Here is a 20,867-nt window from a genome sequence, read left to right as displayed (position 1 = left end):
AAATATACGGTTACAGCAGGGGATGCTCGTATTAAACAGGGTCGGTATGTAATCTAAGGATCTCATTCATTCATCGTTCACAGTCCAGTGGGTCTGTGTCTCACCAGTGGGGCTCTCCCCAATCTTAATATAGGAGGAGCTTAATCAGCTTGTTTCAGACTAAGGCCCAGTATAAGATATGTGAGTATATAAATAAGGATTATTTTGTATCGCGAGTCATGCAAAGCCACTGTAGCATGGAGCTGGAAATGAGCTTAATAGTTCCCCTTTAAATACATTGTTTATGTTTATTTTTATTTCTGTTACTTTGTCACTTCCCTTTATTTAAAATTGCAAAATCTGCCCAGCTACATATAGAAGGCTGGAGATTTCTCCTACACGTGTGACGATAGGATGGAAATAAACTGAGCTTTATTACAGTCAATAGCTGTAGCACTTAGCATTCAGGCAGAAAACTCTTTGTTATAACTTTTCCGCTCTGTTTTTCACTGTGTCAGAGGGTAGTGATTGGTTAGTACAAGTAGTACTAACAGGGGAAACTGTACTTTGTCATGTCATCGTGCAGGGTTTCTTTTTAATAAACAGATTAACATCAGTATGTGATGTGTGGTGTGTTTTTGTGCTTGCTACACTCCAGTTTGGGCTCTTGACAGCAGGTTAACATTTCTCATAGTTTAAATTGGTCACACTGCCAGTATAGAAACAGAACAGCGCCTGTTTATTTCTTGTTTGTGCTACTGCACATTTCTAGTTTGTAGCATGTATTCTACAGTGTTTTATGGATAAATCCTGTAGTTTTGCTCAAAAGGGAGTGTATTTACTTGTTGTTTTTGTACTGAAAGGTTAGCAGCTCAGCTGTGTGAGGACTTTGGCTTTAAATCTTGTTATAAAGGTTTATTTTCTTTTGGTTCACCTGTAAAAATGTTTTCTGGGGTGTGATTTAGCATTTTTATTCCAACAAAACCAGTGGGGAACATTTAAATTTACCACAGTCTTTTTTTTTTTTTCTTTTTTTTTTTTAAACCATGAAGGTTTTGCTTGAGAAAGTAAACCCCATGTTTCATTAGCCCGTAGAACCATCTCTAACAGCAATAACTTGTTTTCGCTTTCTGTATGACTTTATCAGTCTCTCACATCGTGGAGGAATTTTACCCTTTTCTTTTTTATTGTTTCTTCACTTCATGGAGGTTTGCACACATTCACGACTCTCTTAAGGTTCCACGACAGCATTGAGGTCTGGACTTTGACTGGGCCATTGCCATTCAAATTTGCTGCTGTGCTTGGGATCATTGTCCAGCTGCATTCCCCAATTTGGGCTAAGCTCTAGCTGTCAGACAGATGGCCTTACATTAGAATACCACGCTGTACAGAGAAATTCATGGTTGATTCAATGACTGCAAGGTGCCCAGGTCCTGTGGCTGTAAGATGAGCTCAAGTCATCACTCCACCATCGGGCTTGACAGCTGTTATAAGGTCCTTGCACTGTCCTGGACTTTTAACATTTAGCATGCTAAATGAGGCCTGTCTGAGATGTAGCTCCGGGGTTTTTGCACTTTCTCTGAACATTGCATGCTCTGACCTTGGGGTAAATTTGCTGGGATGTCCACTCCTGGGGAGATTGTGGCGTTATGGTAACACTCATCTGAATGCTCCAGACCTGCAAGGTGCCAAAACCTCACCAGACTTGCTGATTATTTACTACTTACCCTCTTAATTTTGATGGAAGCATTAAGAGTGAGCTTAGTTTTTCAGTTTGTCACACACATTGTAAGACAAATCTTTTGAAGTGTTAACCATGTACAGCTGCTCTAGTTGCGTCTAACAACTATAAAGGTGGAACCGAGCGTAACGTCCGCTTTAGGAAGTTAAGTTCAGAGCACTGAATACAATTGATCAGTATGGGGGACGTGTGTACCAAATTAATAGCAAACCACTCAGCAGTTGTTCACAATGACCTAAACTCACAGTGACCTAAAAATGAAAAATTACAGGGGGTAATTTTATCCCCTGCAAACCACGAATACATAGCACCATAGTGCAAAAGATGTCAAACCTCCAGCATTAGTGTGTAAAACTGCTGGTTTCCTTTATCACGTCAGAAAATATACAATTACAGAAGTATGAAGCAGAAAAAAAATATAATCTGCCTCATATGTAGTAGAGGTGCTACCGGTGTTGTTTGACCTCTTGAAAATTTTACATCTTACTCCATGCACCTCAAAATAGGTGAAGCTGTGGCAGAAGTTCCTCCTTTGCTCCTGTGACCTACTGGAGAGGTAACCAACACCGAGTAGATAAAAAAAGAAACAGCACTATGTGAGTTACATAAAACAAGTTTTAATGACGTGACAAAGAAGAATGTGCAGTTTAAATTTGGAAAAGCCGTGATCAAAGCTGACAGTGACTGCTTTCTTGGACATTGACGAGGTTTCATATCAGCGAATCCAGCACTGACTGTTCACACTGAGCCTCACAAACTCCTGGGTCATTCCATAGAAAAAGAAAAACCAGAGTGAGGCTCCAACCTGAACCCCTTAAGAAGAGGATAGTTTAATGTGCACAATAACTTCAGGGGAAATGTTTCCTTTGTACTATAAAATGTTCAGATTAACGTACATGAGGGCAGGTCGAAAAACTGGCGCTTTTTAAGTGAACGAAAAATCGGATTAACGGGTGCTGAGCCACTAAAAACTCAACAACAAAAAATATATATATACATGAATGTCAGCATATGTGTCATGTGCTGGGGATTTTGTTATGTGGGAAGGCTAATAGAGACTGAAAATGGCGTACAGGCATGGAGGCTTATTGGTCATTGTATCTGCAAGCAGTCTGTCCTAGAAGATTAAATTAGATTTTATGAATCTGCCAATTCAATTATTTTAGTTGTGCATATTACAATAATCTATAAACATTTTAATGTGTATATTAATTGGTTACTGTATGCCACACGTTTCTATCTATAACCATTAACTGCTGAGTGTTTGGTTTTGTGTAAATGAATTCAACTAGACTTAAACTTGCAAACTGATTGCTATCGACCACAGGCTTTAATGATGGCCACACTCACATTTGTATTCTTAGATGGGCTTATTATTTCACTTCTTAAGTACTGGAGCTAACCAGGTGAAATTTCAGTACAGGATCCAAAGCTAAATTTACATTTTTGGTCTGATCTATTTCTTTATAATCAATATACCTAATCAGTATCATGTGATAGCTCCAGTCCAAATTGCACGCGAGGAACAGAAACAAGTGTTGTTGGTATCCTGGATGTTTTCTGAGAATTCGTTGGAGAAAACCTCAAAAATGCATTGTGGGTAACTTTTAAATGGTCATATCACTTTGTAGGATTTCAAACAGGTAATAGCTTATGAAACGTTTCATTTTTCCCTCCATTTAGTTCTCAGCCTCAGCCTCTAGCCGTGATTCCTTATGTTTGAAAACTGACATCTAGTGTTGTATAACACCTGTGAAGTTGCAGCCTTTGGTAGGTGTCTGATAATTTTAGATTCTGTCTAATCTACTGAAATGATCACGCTGGACCTTTTTTGCTTCTTGAAGATGGATTTCACTTATTTTTCTTTGTCTGCACAACAAACCCTCAGCAGATTCGGTGGATCAGGTTTGACTGATTTTATATGGAATGACCCTTCTGACACAAACGTGCTACTACTGCTACTTGACAAAGAGAGAGACACATATATGATGCTTACCTGCTTTGCTGCTGTTAGTGGAAACACAGTAAATGAGGTTTGGAGTGTAACTGGTATCTGATTATCCTCAACAACTACTGTAGGTACAATAGCTTATTTCTTCATTAATGCTGCTCTGCAAAGTTTGCCACACACTGATCAGGATATTCTTAAACATAACGTGAAGATTTGATAAATAGGAATCTTGGTCTGTTTGTATATGCTAGGCCTAACTGCATATTATACTGCTGCACATACATTATGAGCATGTAATACCTCCAGTTCTGCTAACTCTGCCTGTAATAATGCACAGGGACACTATTGACTGCTACAGAAACAAACGCCCGGGCCTACAATTTTTAAGTTTGGAATTATCTAGCTGATTCAGATTTTAAGAAATATGCCAAAGCTTTCACCTAGCTCAACGTCGACCTTGCACATGTAGCTGTACTCATCCTCCCAGTGAGGACGGGATCTCCATCTTGATGGAGGAAGCATTTACAGTTTCTGCAAAAGAGAGGTGAATGTAAAGCATGAGCTCTGTCGTTTTGTCCTTTTACAGAATACATCTAACACTGGAAGTCTGTTTACGTTGCATAAGGCAGATAGATGTGTAAACAGTCCTGGCTTTGACCAGGTTGTCTCTCTCGATGTGCATGTGCACAAACACACACAGTGCAGGCCAGAAGAGTGTGAGCGGTGCCCGGGGAGACGAATGCTTTCTCCCTCGCCTTGGGCTGAAGTCAAAGTTAGTGTGCTCTGTGGCTCTCCTCCCCTTCCTCGCCTCTTTTTCTTCAACACTCTTCTGAAGGATTATGAAGAAAAGTCCAGAGGAACTGTGCAAACACCCGATGATGTTTCAGGTGTTTCCTTTTCTCGCAGCTGTCTTACGGGCTGTATGGTGGGGGCTTCTCATCTGGAAGGTTGTGAGGAGGGGAGTAGCGTGGAGGGATCATTGTAGGCCAGAGGTGGCTGGCTCCAGACTGGGAATCGTCTGACAGGCCTGAAGAGTCAGGGAACACATAGGAGCCCTGCGAATAAAGGAAAACATTTATTACAATATATATATGCTTTGAGCTATTGTATGCTGGCATCAAATGCGTGAGGACCATGAGATACTTTATATGGATCCAATTGGTAACCCTAGAAACAATCGTCATTAGATCCTACTAACACAAATTTCCTGATAAAGAGCTTGACTGTTGTCCATAAATAATTAGAAGCACACACTTCTCAACTGCACCTTTAAAGCAGCTGCATACCTGCAGGTCGTAGGCCGAGTACGGTGGCAGGCAGGGGGCGGTGTTGTAATATGGGTTGAGAGACGTGACGGGCGGGGGAATCTCTGAAGGGACTGGAGCTGTGATGGCCTCTGGTTCAGATGTGCTCTCTGAGGCAGGAGCAGGTGTCTGATGAAGCAACAGAGTGCATTGATGTAACAGTTAGAGAGCTGCGATTACAGAGAAGCGGCTACTGATAAATCTGACATGCTCGTTCAGTGCACGCACCATGTCTTTGAAGCCTCCCAGCACTGCTGCAGTAATGATGCCCAGGAAGAGGGCCACGATGTTGAGGATCGTAGCCGACCACAAGAGGTGGTAGAGGTGTATGACGTCCTGGCAGCTTTTCACATCTGTATATTCATGGTAGCCTCCCATTAACTCAACACGGCTAGGCCAGTGGGGTAAAACAGAGAGGGTGAAAGCTTATAGTCAAGCCAGAAAAATCACTGACAGTGTTTAGTAGTTTTTAAAGATGCACCTACATAAACAAGACACAGAAAAACAAAACTGGGGTTGATTTATGGTTATAAACATTCAGAGGTTGCTGCTGGAAAACTGGGAGGAGACACGGGCTGAGGTTGGTGACACACAAACATGCAGAGGAAATGACAACCTACAACACATTTCTATGATGTTTTCTTAAAAAATAAAATAAGACAAGACAAGACCGAGTTGATCAATACTGGGCATTAATAGCCTAGAAAAAAGGGACCTACTTCCAAATCATGGATGATTTCTTAAACTTTTTCAAAACATCTTTATTCTGAGGTCCCATAAGAGGATGTTCTCTGAAACAAAGGTTAAAAAAGAAAAGAAACATCCTGGTCTGATACAATCACTGCTGCAGTGCAAATTAAAATGACACAGGAGCGCACATCAAAATATAAACACTGCATAGCGAGTAGGCACAGGTTCTGAGGGTGCTCGACCCCCTCGGCATACTCACTTCCCGCAGTTGTAGAGGTCGCAGCAGTAGCAGGTGTTGCTCTTCACTCGCAGGTTACATGCTGTATGACATGGCACCTGAAGTGCAAAAATTAGCTTATGTCTCTTCTCGTTGAGCCTGCATGGATTATTCAGCCCCCCAACAATTCAAGCCTATACAAATAATGATCACACTGACAGACAGCATTTAATGGCTCATTGAATATGAGTTAAATGTCTTTCTTACATCATGCTCAGACGCCGTGTCACTGGTGTGATAAGCACAGCGGCCCGCGTACAGAGGCCTGAGGTCCTGCAGAAGAAACGGCATAAAAGAAAGAACTGATGAATATGAAAATGCTGGAATAGTCTTATTTTGTTTGCCAACTAAAATTAATAATAAAGTTTTATATTAGACCTGCTATGGACATTTCCAGCTCCATGTTGGGAAGTTAAAGAAAAGCAAAAAACAAAACAAAAAAAAAGCTAATTTATCTAAGGGGCCTCAATTCATACACTCTGTGAAACAAGACTTTTCCATCCATTTAAACCAACTTTGTTCTGATTGGCTGCTTCTTGTAAGCAAAAGATTTGAAAAAGCAGGTGGGCGGGGATTAAGGATATCCTATCTCTTTTACATCATACAGCAACAAAGGGTAGAAAAAACTGTCAGAAACTGAGCTTCTACAGCCGTCTTCAGGCTCACAGGGATTACATGCACATAAACAGACCATTTTATAAAAAACTTTGGGCCAGTTTAATATAACCAGCTACCATTTTAACAGGAGAGATTTTACATAATTCTGTCTTACATGTTTTAAAGCTTTATTTTGTAAAATTTGTCTTCTTTCAGCTGCTTCCTTTAGTGATCCCCACAGTAGCTTTGAGTTTATTCTTCTTCAGGTGGAGTTTTAAGTTACTGGTTACAATTTAGTCCTTGAGATTCAGTTAATGTCTATTTTCTATAAGTATTTTGCTTTAGGTGTTTTGTTTTTGTCTCATAGCTTTTATGAGCCTGCCCTGTGTTTCCTGGGTCCTGTTAAGTCTCTCTCAGTATAGGTGTTGTCATGTTTTGTTACTTCCTGTCTTATTTTGCCAGTCATCTCGTGGGCTCTATGTTCCTTTCCCCCCTCTGTGTCCCCTCTCCCTAAAAAAGTCAAATATGGATTTTTTCACATTTTCTCACTTCTTTTTCACATTCTAGTACATGCTGCTTCTTCATTTGTTCCATGTTTCCTCTCTGGTCACCAAAGCTTGCACTTTTTCCTTTGTTTTGTCTTTTTTTTGTTTCTGGATAGTGACCCCAAATCTGCCTGACAGCATCATTTTGCCTTCATCTCTAGCATCCCCCTCTGTAACACAAACCCTTTGCATGTCCTCCTTACCTACATCCCACATGGAATGCTATATTAAGATGGACATCTGGTCTAAAATCTTTGCTAAATCAAACATGTGGACCATTTCTAGTGGGAATGCTTGAAAAGCATTCACAGTATTGTTCTTCTATTCTTTATTATTTTCTTTTCCGTACGTTTTTGGCATCTAACTCCTTCAAAACCATTCAACTTAGAAAAACCATTCAAACACCGTTAAATTCTCCTTTTTTGGACATTCTTCTTCTGTGTGAACGTCAGCTTTTAGCAGTTCAGCACTTTTGTTTTCAGGTTAAAAATTCATTTTTTTTCTTTATCTCCTTCAAACTTTTTAACTTAAAATTCATCAATTATTTCATTTCAGCTCATACATTCAGATTTAAGCGTTCACGCTGCAGTTTCTTCAGAAAATGCACAAAGGTAAAATCGTCAGGGTGAATTATCGCTACATGACCAGGCGTCCAAAAGTAACACTGCTTGGGTCAGTTTATTTTATGGCCCTGGGAAACGTATATTTGGTCTGACTTTGTTTTTTACTGGGAAAGAAAAAATACTGGGGTCAAAAATAAATCTACTTTGAAAGTTTGACGAGGACAGCAAAATGTGATCAGGCCATATTGAGTTTTATGGTTTATTTACATAATTTTTCCCCTGTTCAAGTTATTTTAAAGTTTAAAAAAACAAAAACAACCCTGGAAGAATGACAGACGTTTCAGAGGAAACACTCAGCATACTTAAATATATACTAAGATTATGCTGAGATTATATCTGTAAACCCTCACTACTTTTATATTTAATTACTAACAACTATGTCCCTACTCATTATTACAGTTTAATAATAAAAACACACATACCAGCAAACATTTTATATGAGGTGTCTCCTTGGGGACCAGTGCAACACTACTAGCACTCTGATCCAGGTGCGTTTATTTGAATTTCTTTTTAGAAAACAGGAGAAAGTTGCAAGAAGGTGAGAACTGAAGACTGCTCTCATCAATCACAAGTGATGATCCTTCAAGTGAATGTCGGGTCAGACAGCCGACGTTAACTCTCAGGCCAAGTTTGAAGTTGTGACTGCACGTGCAAATACAGAAAACAGCCAACCAGCCACTTGATGACACTGTGTAGCATACTCTGGATCGTTCAGTATACGCTACGATAAAAAGGAGCTTTTATGTATTACCAAATCAATAAGAATAAAACTGACCTCACTGTTCTCTGATGCAAACAAGAGCCTTTTTGAGCAAGCACTTCAGATGAAAATCATTAATATCACAAATAACACTGACATTCAATCAGCTGTAAAAATCAAGACTGTGCTTTCACTTTCTGTGTCCTCAAAGAACAAAAAATGAACGTGTGGTTTAAAACTGCTACCAAATATAGCAAAAATAGATAAGTTTAACGACCATGCTCCTCAATTAATGCTCCTAAATTCACTTGATTCAACAGTGCGCCTCTTCAGAGTCTAGTGTACCAAATGCTGTTTGAAAGGAAAATGTTCCACTTCACTGACGCCATTAGTGGCGAACGAAAACCTGCTAATGGGAATCTCCCTTTTCACACTGCCCTAACTTACTTCAGCATAATTGTTTTAAGAATGCATTAGTGGTTACTTGTTGTTTTCTGTGCTTTGCATCATGGAGAATAACAGTCTTCTACCACAAAATAAATCATCTTGTGAGACACCCTTCTGTCTCACAAGAAGGGTGTGGCAGCTACCCCAGCCTGAAAGATGTGAGCAGGACGTCGAGGAGGGGATGCGTCTAATGTAGCCTGGCGCCCAATAAGAAGCCCGTTATTAGTGTGTAATTAGAATGATCTAAATTTACAGGATAAGTTAAATAAGCTTTTGTGATACTTACAATGTGCCTCGCTGCAAATACTCCATCGACGATGGCACAGCAGAAGGCAGCCACCACTCCAAAGCTGATGAAGACAATGGATGCCACTAACTGTGGAAGAAGATGGAGAGGCCCGAGCTTCATATTTGGGTTTTCAATAGAAGGGTAAATCTTAACATAAACGTGCATCATTCTCATTTTCTTTTCTCACCAGTGGCCTTAAACCAGCTGAAATTGCAGTACACTCATGTATATCAGTGTGCAGAAGTACAGTTCAGATCCAGTTAGTGGAAACATCTAGCACTGGTCTGCATTGGTGCATCATATCTTTATTCTCTTCCCCCTCCTGCCCCCCCCCCTCTTTCTTAAATAGATAACTATCATATCTGATATCATATCTCACAGTACAATAATATTGAATGGGTTGCATTGTTGTATTTTGTCATGTTTCTCAGGTCTTTGTCTGAATTTCTACGAACATTATTGCTAAGGATTGTCTTATTGCATTGGAGTCACACTGGGTTAAATATGTACACTTGGGTTTTAAGGGGTATTTATTATTTTCTTCTTTTTTTGGGGTTGTATGGAAGCCCCAAACGCAATTTCATTGTTCTTGACAATGACAATAAATAAATAAATACTTAAAATAAATACACTCGCAGTGCAACCCTTTACCTAAACCCATCCACAGACCTCTTCTCTTTTCAGTCTTCGGTGAAACACAGCCAGTATTCGGTTACACATCACCCCACTCCTCTGGAGCCGCCCCACCACAGAGGAGGGAGGGAGTGTGAAGTGACACCACAGACTGAGCAGCTTGAGGTACAGTTTCCACAATCAGATCTGAGTCCAGATTGAAAGGCTGAAGCTCCTCTGACCTTTTAAAAGTGGACGTGGTTGTTCTTGGAGATTACTAAAGTAGCTTTTCATGAGTCAAAGTTCAAACTAATCTCTTGTGTACCTTGTGCAGAAACTCTGAAGTCCCCCCACCCCTCTTTTTTTATGCTGCCTATTCTCTGATTGGCTGCCCCTCACACACAGAAGGTGGGCAGACCTCCTGTGCTCACACCCAGAGCTGTATCCCTGAGATCACCATACTAAGGGGAAGCCTTCTTTCTTTTATAATCATAAAAATCCAATAGTAGAAAAAAGGGAACTAAATGTTCAGAGCAAACTGAAGCCTGAGCGTTTAGCTCACATGCACCACTTATGTGACCTCATTATCTATCACTTTGTGGAATTGACCAATATGTAGAGTACGTAAACAGCCTCGTCTCATAGCAGAATGTGAAATACACAGGAAAAAGCCATCGATTTGTTAATGAATATGAAATGTTACATTTTTGTCCACACTCTTCAGAGGGGAAGTGTCAACATGGCAGCCAAAAAAATTGTGTTCAGGAACACGGTAAGAAGGATGGACAATTTATGTCTGCAGAAACATGGATGAGTAGGTCAGCTGTTATCACAAACTGCTATGAGACTGTCTTGTTATATATGTCAGAGAGTAAAAAAAGGATGATTGGTCAGCTTTAACAATCACATTTAAAAACCACCAAAGAGTTAATGTTTTTAGTAGCATTTGTGTGCGTGTCATTCTGTCTGTAAGCATGATAGCTGGAAAAGTTTTGAATGAATTCTCATAATGAAAATTTAAATAAGATTTGGCTTACAGCCACCAAATTCTTCAAGGACAACTTAATGATGTATTGGTTGAAAACTGACAAAAAGCCTCAGTAACTTAGAAACTATGTCTCAGGTGTGTATTCTCAACATATAGAAAGAACCACATAAATGGTCACTTTCAAACTGTCCTTTAAGGTCAGTAAAAACAATCTGAAAAAAAGTCTGTGAAGGTCCTCAATCATCCAGGCCATCGTAGTCTAAGGAGCTTGGAAAGAAAAGCGTCTGGACTTCTTTAAGTTGCTTGAAGACGTTTCACCTCTCATCCGAGAAGCTTCTTCAGTTCTAAGGTCAAATGGGGTTAAGGCATCTGGGGAGGGAACTCAAAACTGGATTATAGATGGCAGACAGTTGGTGTCGTAAGCCCCGCCTCTGTTCAAAGATGGTCGCTCACAGTGGACATAGATGCTTCTTTCACTCCTCTTTCAAACCATCTGTCCTCTCTGTCCAAAATGTGAACATTGGCATCCTCGAAAGAGTGACCTTTGACCTTTAGATGCAGATGAACTGCTGAGTCTTGTCCTGTGGAGGTGGCTCTTCTATGTTGTGCCATGCGCTAAGGAATTCGCATGATAAGGTGGGGCCAGGTTTCACAATGAGCTCACCCGAAACTCTGGCTGATTGGGACCCACACCCAGTTTCCCACCTTGGCTCAGGCGATTAGAGGATCATCAGGGGGTCCTTTTGTCCCTCTGTGGGGGGAAACTCCCACTAGGTTTAAATCTGGGACTCTCCACCATTTGACCTTAGAACTGAAGAAGCTTCTCGGATGAGAGGTGAAACGTCTTCAAGTAACTTAAAGAAGTCCAGACGCTTTTCTTTGCAAGCTCCTTTGAATCTGAAAAAAAATTTGTCTTTTTGTAATTTTTTTGGTTTCTTTTGCTATTTGATGCCTCAAAGTTACAGCTGAAGAAATGACACTGGGGCTTATTAGACCTGACAAAACTCAGTTAAAGACAGAAAATTAAAGACATCTAAAAAGAATTCTGACCTATGTCTTTAAATTGTAGTTTGAGTGCTGTACTTTGAGGAAGTTTGTTATTGCATTTGTACATGTGGACATTGCATTCTTTTTGGGAATCATCTGATGGTGTTGGATATCGGTCTCACACTGCAGCTATATGTATACGAATAAGGAACATGCCCTTACTGAAGTCTGCTTCTTCACAGGTCATATCACAACGACTGATCGGAAGGTTTTTAAATGAACACTTAATACTTCACATATTTCTCACTGTGAGTATCAGTAATTAGCGCTTTACTTTTCTACTCAGACGTCACTTCACAGCCCCAATGAAACGTGTCAGCCAAGCAGTGAAGCTGCTCTATATACTGCAAGTGTCGCTGGAAATTTGACCCATTTTGATATGTCACCACAGACTCTGTGATATTTTTATAATTATTTTAGCAGGTCAGTTCAGTCAGGACAACCGTGGTCAAAAGACGACTGTTTTTCCATCTGCAGTTATTTATATTTGACCTCTCTGCCCTTCCCACATGCATACATGGACAGCGTAAGGCACAGACAAGACCAGGCATCAGTGAAAACAGATACTGTGCTGGTTAAAATCAGGCACACAATAAAAGAACGAGCTGAGGTAGAGGTGCGTTGCAAAGTGGCTGGCAGTGCACAGCAACTGTGGGAAGGTTAAAGCAGCTTAAATAGTGTGCTCTATATGGGATTTGCCAATTTAATGCATAAAAAGATATCAGCTTAGGCACCAGCTGTTGTGGGCCGGCGATGTCAAGACTGCGGCTGAGTTTGACTTTGCGGCCTCCCCGAACAAACACTATACTCCCTTTAAAAGGGTAACCCTACAAACAAAATTTGTTTGGGGCTATGTAGTAGTAGTTATAAGTCTGCTTAACATTTCAAATTCTGTAATACTAATGTGGGAATCTAAGCCTAGAGCCCCTCTCATAGCAGCTGTCTAGGATATACTTTCCTCTTGCAACATGGGCGACAGAGTATGCTCGCTAAGTGGTTAAAAAAAATACATCGGATGAGTTACTCTCTTTCTCAGCCCCTTAGGCTACGTTCACACTGCAGGCGAAAGTGCATCAAATAAGACATTTTTGACCCTATGCGACCCGATGCATATCCGAGGCATATATGCATATCTGATCATGGTCTGACAGTGTGAACGGCACAAATCCAATATTTTCAAATCCGATCTGGGTCACTTTCGTATGTGGTACTGAATCCGATACATATCCGATGTTTTAGAAAGCGACTGCTGTTTGATGGTCATGTTGCATTAAATCTGTCTTTTACGTCACTGACACAAGACAGACGCCAATTATCAGCACCATAGAAGACATCGTGAACGCTTCCTGGCCATCCAGTGTAGATGTCAGTGAAACTGTTGGGAAGACAACGTTGGAGAAATGTGAACATTTTATTTGTACTGTATAATCAGCAGATTCTGACAGAAATCTGCAGCTATCCTTTGAAGCACCGCTCCTCTAAAACAGCAATAAGGATCATTATTAGGCCAAATGTAAATAACAAAATAACTTTATAACTTAAAGCAAAATTGGGAAATGTAAAGTCCGAAATAAGTCTTTATATTAAGGGCCATCAGTCAAACATACTGTTTGGTCTGGGTCTAAACAGAGCGCGTTGTGTGACGTCTTCTTCGTTTGTGCAAGCGGGGCGCTTTGAGGTTCACACTAGAGCGCGTTTGCTGTCGCATTTTATTTGGAGTGTGAACAAGCAGACAAAAAATTGGATTTGATCAAAAAATCGGAATTGAGCATTAAGACCTGCAGTGTGAACGTAGCCTTAGTTGCAGTGAAAGGACTGCGCACCAGTGCACAAAGAGAACAAATTTGGTGTTGAAGAACTTGACTAGCCTACACAGAGTCCTGACCTCAAACAGACCTTATGGATGAATTAATCAGTCTGACCTCACAAATGTACTTCTGGACGAATGGTAAAAAAATTCCCATAAATGCTCCTAAACCTTGTGGAAAGTCTTCCCAGAAGAGTTGAAGCTGTTAAAGCTGCAAAGGGTGACATCATATTAACTCTATGGATCAAGAACGGGATGTCACTCAAGTTCATGCGTGTGAAGCCAGACACGCAAATGCTTTTGGCAACATACTGTAGCTGAACTCAGTAACCTCGCTCTACGAACCGAGAGGAAGCTTGGACCACAAGCAGCTCCTCGTGCACCCACCATGACAGTTAAAATAAACAGAATAAAAGCAGTGCATGAATGTAGACAACTAATACCAGTGCAGTTACAACGTCACTAACTAGTCACGCTATAAATAATGTCAGCACATGTTCTGTGTAATGAGATTTTATGGTGGTAAACAAGAGTGTGGTGTAATGTGCCAGGGCTCATTCAACACACACGCCTGCTGACTGGAACTCCAGGCATCTAAATGCTGTTGCATGATGGGAAAAAGTGTCACGACACAAACACATTCTTAACTCCAGCTCTGACAGAGCCTGCCCGGCTCCTCCCACCTGCTCCGCTCATCTGAAGTTTCCTTCCCCACATTCCTGCACGGACATCTGTCTTCCTCCACTTACACCCTATTTCTATTTCAGGCTGCGTAACCCCGACCCCGAAATTCAGGATAGTTTGTCCGATACTCAACACATGAAGCTCCTCGGGATGAGTGGGACTGCAGCTCCCATAATCAAACTGCTTTGTCTGCTGCAGGGTAACTGGGACTAATATTCAGTTTAATATCAGTGATGTTGAGATGAGGTGACACGAAGCACTGAAAGAGATCTCAGTGCACAGAGGTAATATAAATCCTCTTACCATCTGCCTCTTGTTCTCTATCAAATGAGCGCCGATAATTCCCAGAAAAGAGCCAAAGCCCAGCTGAAAGGAGAGAAAACAGCTGTTAGGGCATTTATCTAGCTTTGATTTCAGAATCTTGATTGCACAGTGCAAGCTCAGCACAAGTCTGATATATCAAGTATTAATAATACTTATCATAATCGTACAGTTGTTGTGATTTCTCTTTATCTTATGATGCTCGCTTTGTAAGTAAATTCCAATATGTTTTATTAATTTATCAATCGGACTAACGTGGCGTAACCTGCTCTACAGTAACCATTTATGTAAGCGAGAATGCTAAAAGCCAAGTACTGTGACGAACAGGTTTAGAGATTGAAACATATTACCTCATTCAGTGGATAATGACAGTGATGCTAAATAATAAATGTGGGTAATATTTACAGCTCAAAGACCTTCGGTGATGAGGTTTATCAGGGCTAGTGAGCAGTGGCGAGTGTGCTGGAAGCACAGCGACTTCACTTATCATGCAGCCTAAGAGAGAACAGGCCTGCTGGGCCGCGTCTGTCGATGGTAGGCGCCGGTGCGAATGTGTACTCACAATGACTCCTGAGTAGTAGCCGCCCACCGTGATGTTCTGTGTCCTGGTAGTCGCTGCCAGGCCGAAGATGAGGATGAGCACAGACACAATGAGCAGCATCACCGTCACAATTATGGATTTCCTCTTTCTTCTCTTAAAGGATCCTAGAAGAAATAAGTAAACATGAACACTGGCACAAGCAGTAAAGAGATTCAGGCATTTGCTTCAGCTCTCATATGGTCCTGCCACAGCATTTCATGCAGGTTCAGGTCTGGACTTTGAATAAGCCATTGTAACACCTTGATTCTTTTCTTTTTTAGACGTTCGTTTGTAGATTTGCTGCTGTTCTTGGATCACAGTCCTGTTGCATGACCCGGTTTCAGCCATGCTTTAGCTATCAGACTGACGCCTTCACATTTGACTCTAAAATACTTTGGTATCCAGGGGAGTTCATGGTGGACTCACCAACCCTCCACCACTTTGCCTGACAGCTGGTATGAGGCGTTTTTGCTGGTATGCTGTGTTTGGGTTTCTCTAGTGTGGCACAGCGGGTAATGGCCAAACACTCTGGTCTCTGTCAGAAGTCTTGTGGTTTGTTCAGATGCAACTTTGCAAACCTAAGCCATGCTTTCATGTGGCTTAAGGTGAGAAGAGCCTTTCTTACTCTGCTAAATTAACTACATTGTCCTGTACTGCATAGCCATTTCTGGAAATGTAAATCTTTTTAGTTTATAGCCTACATAGTTTTTTTCTTCACAGACTAAGAATTAAAACTACCTGCTCCTGATGCCAGCATCTGAAAAGTATTCAATTTGATACACAAAGGCCATCAGTTCTACTCAAACATAACAATTTGAAACAGTAAATATTCCGTTTCAGAGAAAACAAGGACACAGCTTTCAAGGAACAACAGCTGAAGCAACACATTTCTTCATCCATTCTGGCAAAATGACTACTTTACCCAATGTCGGAGGGATTCATCCCTTTTAGCAGCAATGACTTATTCAGTGACTTAAAAGAAATTTGATAGAATTACCTCCTTAACTTGCAGGTTTTCTGTATATTTTTGTGAATCATCAAATAAGCGCTGATAATTCTGAACGAGAACTTTGCAAATGTTTTGAGATAATGGGTGAAAGCAATTGAGAAAAACCACAAAGGGACTCGTGACTGTTCCTTAGTATTCTGCCGCCCTCGCTTTGACCATTAGTGGGCACTTCTGTTGATGTGTCTCTGAGGAAGTGATAAAACCTGAAGTATCTGAAGAGCTGCTGCATGTGTGAATGTTTGAAATATTCACAGGGACCTGACTGAGTTTCAATTTAGCCCAGTTAATGATTCAATTCTTACCTAAAAATTAGGAAAAATTTACTACTATGGTTAAAAAAGATTTTTTCTTAACGTCAGCACCTACAAGTGATATGTTCAGATTCTTGTCTCCACTCACTCCACCCTGCCTGCGGTCTCTTCTTCACCTCTCTCGTGCACGGTCCATTGATTTAGCTGGTTGACGTCAGGTATTTAAACTTGTCACTTTCACTACCCTTACTCTTTGCAGTGTGACTGAAACCCCTGTCTCCTTCTCATTCACACACATCTGTTCTGTCTTGCTTCTACTGGCTTTCATTCCTCTTCTCTCCAGGGCATACCTCCACTCTCCAGGCTCTCTTCCGCCTGCTCCTTATTCTCACTACAGATCACAATGTTGTCTGAAAACATCATAGTCCATGGAGACGCCTGCATGTCCATCATCACTGCAAACAAGAAGGGGTTTAGAGCCAAGGCCTACTTTGACTCAATCGAAGCACCACCCTCACATACGTCTCTGCGACTCCTGACTTCCTTCTTCAGTACCACAGTTCCTCTCTTAGCACCCCATCATATGCTTTCTCTAGACCCACAAAGACACAGTGCAACAATTGTTAAAACACTGCATCTGCAGTGCTCGTTCTCAGCACAAAGCCATACTGAAGATCACTGAAGATTATCACCTCTATGATCACTGCAGCTCTGCACATCACTTTTGTTCTTAAAAATCTATTTCTCTGGCATATTCTCACTCTCCAAGATTGGTTAGCACATTTCCATCTCTATCCTTAACCACCTGAACCTGCTGCGCATTCTTATCAGCTCAAGCTCTCAGCCTAGCCAAATCATTCCTTCCTTAGTGTTCTGCCTCTCATAAACTCACTATAAGCCTTTTCCCATACTCCCATCTACTTTCTTCATCTCCTTGACTTTTCAAACCTCTTCCTACAAATACTGTCTTATACTTCCTGATTCCACGATCGAATCTCCTAGTTCTCTTTCATCTGTTTAGAGGATACACCAGACACTTCCTTGGCAGGTTCGCACGCCACTGAAGCTGCTCTCTGTCTAAACTCTTGCCTGAACTCTGCACAACATTCAACAAATGAAAGTTAAACCTCTAAATGCAAATAAAAAACAGTGACAGGATCCAGTTTACCCAATATGGACTCAGCCAAAATGGAAAACTGTCCTGTGGTCCATCCAATCAAAATAAAGCTTAGACCCTGTATCCGCTGGACTGAAGAGGAGCGGGACCAGCCCACTTATTATTGGTAAAAGTTCAAATGCTATCATGTGTTAATGTGCCGTTAATGCTGAGCAATATCTACAAATTTCAGAGCAACAAATGACATCTATAAAAGTGATTTGCTTTTTTCAGTGAAGGACAGGGCCAAAGCACGTTCTACACGTATTCCAACAGGGTGGATCAATAAAGAGCTTGAGCACCTGCAGCATTGAAGAGATGACCATAAACTATAAATAATATGTACATCAATGTGCCAAAGATCAGCCTTCAACGGTCAAATACTCTAAGGTGATATTCCTTTAATTTGCTAAAGCCAAACCTCATCAATGTAAGAAAGGAGAATGGCAGAGAGAGGCAGTGGCTGGTAAGTTAAGATGCAGTCTTCAATATCTACTCTCGTGCATTTGTTTCAGTCTGTGGTTGCACAAAACCGCTCTTTCTATATCCTCGGTGATTTATTCTGTGGTCACAGCCCATTTTAGATTAAGCCGAGTCACTTCCACACTCAGTTTTATCAATACATGAACATGTCAAGGTCAAGTCTGCTGCTGAATACTGATGCTCCAACCTGGAGATAAACAAGAAAGCACACTGAGCTTGTGTGACTAAAACATATGGCTACAGTTCATTTCTGTCTCCATGGTGCCTGCGTAGAGAAGGACGCGGCCTCTGAGATTAATGAGCCAGAAATACATGTGTGAGTTTGCAGAGCTTAGAGTTAAAATAACAGTTCTACTGTGAGAAAACTACTTTTCCAGCAGGCAACAGAAGGAGTGAAATGACCATGAGAAACTTGGTGCTGCCATCAGAACAGTTCACCCAGCACAAGATTAACATGTTACCATTCAGCTGGTGCTAGGGTGAGGCCTGGGTTTTGCTGCTGACACATGATAAAATGGCACAGTTTCAGAAACTAGAAGATGTTACCTTTAAAATGAGAAAACTCAGCATCACAATTTTTCTGCTTTTTCTCTTTTTTGGGGGAAAAAACCCAAACAGTTTTTAAAGAGACTCTTAAACAGTTTAGAAAAAGGATGGAGTTCCAAAGAGGCTGGAACTCTGAGGGTTTTATTCCTGAATGTAGCTGAAGAAAAAAGAAGAGGATTGATAACTAAACTGGACTTTAGTTGTTGTTTTATTAAACTTTTACCACATTTAAAACCGACTAGGCTGATATTTTTTGTTTCTTGTCAAACTGATACTTTTAATTGGACTCATTTGCACAAACACACGGGACACAAAAAGGCTGCGGCAGAGATCATTTAATTACCATTAAATTTCAATCATTAAATGTTTACAATCGAAAGGATTAAAAATTAATAAAAGAAAAAAATAGATTAATACATAAAGTCAGTCTAACTTTATCAGGCCAGGTTTTGATCTAGCACAGTTTTTCTACTGATCATTAGCTTGTGGAGGGAAATTGTATGGTGGCTACCAAATACCAAAAGAAATCCAGTGAATCACCAGAAGAACAGAAATGGATTTAAAGGTTTGGGTGGGCCACAGAAGATTTTCAAATTAAAAGTGATACATGGTGCTAGTTTTTGAATGGCAGATCTAATATAAATGATTCAAGGTTTATTTAATTTAACTTAAAATTCTGTATAAAAAAGCCAAAAGTAACAAGAAAATGGAAAATTTTCTGTTAACTAAGGAGAAACGTTTAGGTAGCTTAAGCATACTTTACGTTATTATTGAGGTAGGATTATGCCTTTTTTTTTTTTACTTATGTAGTCTCATTTGAAACTTTAAATGCTTGTTTTTGTATTAAATAAATGTTTCATAAACTCTTCACTTTCTATTTATTTCTGATCAAATGTCTTTGAGTAAGGTGCCACTTTATGAAACAATGTCCTAGAAACGCCCCTGCCCAACATGCCTTACAGGGATTTCAAAAAACAAACAAACCAAACAAACAAACTCCAAGGCAAACTTCTATTGTTTGAATAATGAACGATGTGCTGCCATCTGATGAGAATTACCCGCATTGCCAAATATATTCCCGCGACTTTTTTTCTCGCGGTATTTGATCGTTTAATCGATTTATTTTTCATGGTAGCTGCCCGGCATCCAGCTGACAAAGAAAGAGAGAAGAAGAACACGAAGAAGAAATGGGTGTGCGGCAGCCAGCAGCCATCGGAGCCAAACCTCCAGGCTGCTCTGGTTACTCAGCGCCGCCGCACCTGCAGTGACGCGCTGCGGCCTGGGAGAGGAAAAAATAGTCTGCCCGGTGATGCAACGAGTGTTTCAGGCTGCTTTTAAAAGACATGAGAGAAAATCATAAAACGATTTCATTTCTCTCATCCGATGTAAATAACAGGTGTGGATGAGCATTTTAAGGCTCACCTGGGTGTTACGGAAGAGGTAAAAGACGCATGAGAAAATCCCCGCAGTGTAAGTCAGTTTAACGGGTTTTAATTGACAGAAAAACCTGCTGCAGACACGCCGCTGACCTTGCTCGCACACCTACCAATGCTCGTCTCTGAGAGGGTCAGACCGCTGGATTGGAGGCTCTGAGGAGGGGGCATGCTGGCTGGAGGACGTTTTACCGAAGTCCAATCCTCTTCCAAATAAAAATAAATAAATAAATATATATAAATATTAAACAATCACGACTCAGTGCTGGGTGATGTAAATCTGAGGGCTAACGGTGGACGAGCTGGGGCATTCTCTGACGAGCTGTCCTCCGTCCCGCTGAAGCCCGGGCCCGTCTCATTTACATCCCCGCGGCTGCGGAGACCTCGCTCGGCGTCCGTCCTCTCGCCGTGTCGGTGTCGGACAGCAGGTCGCTGGTGCTGCTGCTGGTTGTATGTGCGCATGTCACACACACACACACACACACACACACACACACACACACACACACACACACACACCGAAAAGCAGCTACTCTGGAAGCCGTTACTATTTAAATAGTAATATTCGTTACTTTGCGTTACACTCGCAAACCGGTTAGCGTGGATCTGTTTTGCTTACCAGCTGCTGCAAGTTTATTTGCTGAAATATATAAACTGATATCAAGAGGAGCAACTACAAGCCTCAGGGCAACTTAAATTAAAAATCTGTCTAATTGAACCTTTCAGATTAAGACTGAAGTTTCAAAAATGATGTTGATTTAATAGAAATTACAAATAAATAGGAGGTATGAGAGTGAATTAACGAAG

General features: G+C 40.9%; 1 protein-coding gene across 3 annotated transcripts; it reads right to left on the bottom strand.

Annotated features, from left to right (window-relative positions):
• Positions 1-2,348: 2,348 nt before the first annotated feature.
• On the bottom strand, positions 2,349-20,475 carry tmem255a (transmembrane protein 255A). Of its 3 annotated transcripts, none has more exons than XM_085363365.1 (10): positions 20,174-20,475; positions 15,165-15,307; positions 14,585-14,647; positions 9,141-9,230; positions 6,150-6,215; positions 5,925-6,001; positions 5,695-5,766; positions 5,204-5,372; positions 4,958-5,104; positions 2,349-4,726 (listed from the first exon to the last, which is right to left on the bottom strand). In XM_085363365.1, the coding sequence occupies exons 1-10, from the start codon at positions 20,229-20,231 to the stop codon at positions 4,583-4,585; spliced, it is 1,029 nt and encodes a 342-aa protein (XP_085219491.1). In that variant the 5' UTR covers positions 20,232-20,475; the 3' UTR covers positions 2,349-4,582. The 3 variants fall into 3 exon arrangements, with proteins under 3 accessions (XP_085219491.1, XP_085219499.1, XP_085219507.1); XM_085363373.1 differs by having other exon boundaries at positions 5,204-5,366; XM_085363381.1 differs by lacking the exon at positions 5,695-5,766 and having other exon boundaries at positions 5,204-5,366.
• Between the last annotated feature and the right edge of the window lie 392 nt (positions 20,476-20,867).

This window comes from Diplotaxodon limnothrissa, linkage group LG2, assembly GCF_057381915.1.
Source record: "Diplotaxodon limnothrissa isolate DT_005_m linkage group LG2, D_limnothrissa_male_GT1.1, whole genome shotgun sequence".
Lineage (NCBI taxonomy): Eukaryota > Metazoa > Chordata > Actinopteri > Cichliformes > Cichlidae > Diplotaxodon > Diplotaxodon limnothrissa.
The sequence above is the reverse complement of the archived record's forward strand: the minus strand, read 5'-3'. Positions and strand labels throughout refer to the sequence as shown.

Excerpts from the sequence above, each read along its gene's own strand:
- tmem255a (XM_085363365.1), bottom strand. The coding sequence starts at position 20,231 with ATGCCCCCTCCTCAGAGCCTCCAATCCAGCGGTCTGACCCTCTCAGAG. Across the intron at positions 14,648-15,164 it reads GCTACTACTCAGGAGTCATT|CTGGGCTTTGGCTCTTTTCT; the intron begins GTGAGTACACAT and ends CTCTCCTTTCAG. Across the intron at positions 5,105-5,203 it reads TGGGAGGCTTCAAAGACATG|ACACCTGCTCCTGCCTCAGA; the intron begins GTGCGTGCACTG and ends TTGCTTCATCAG.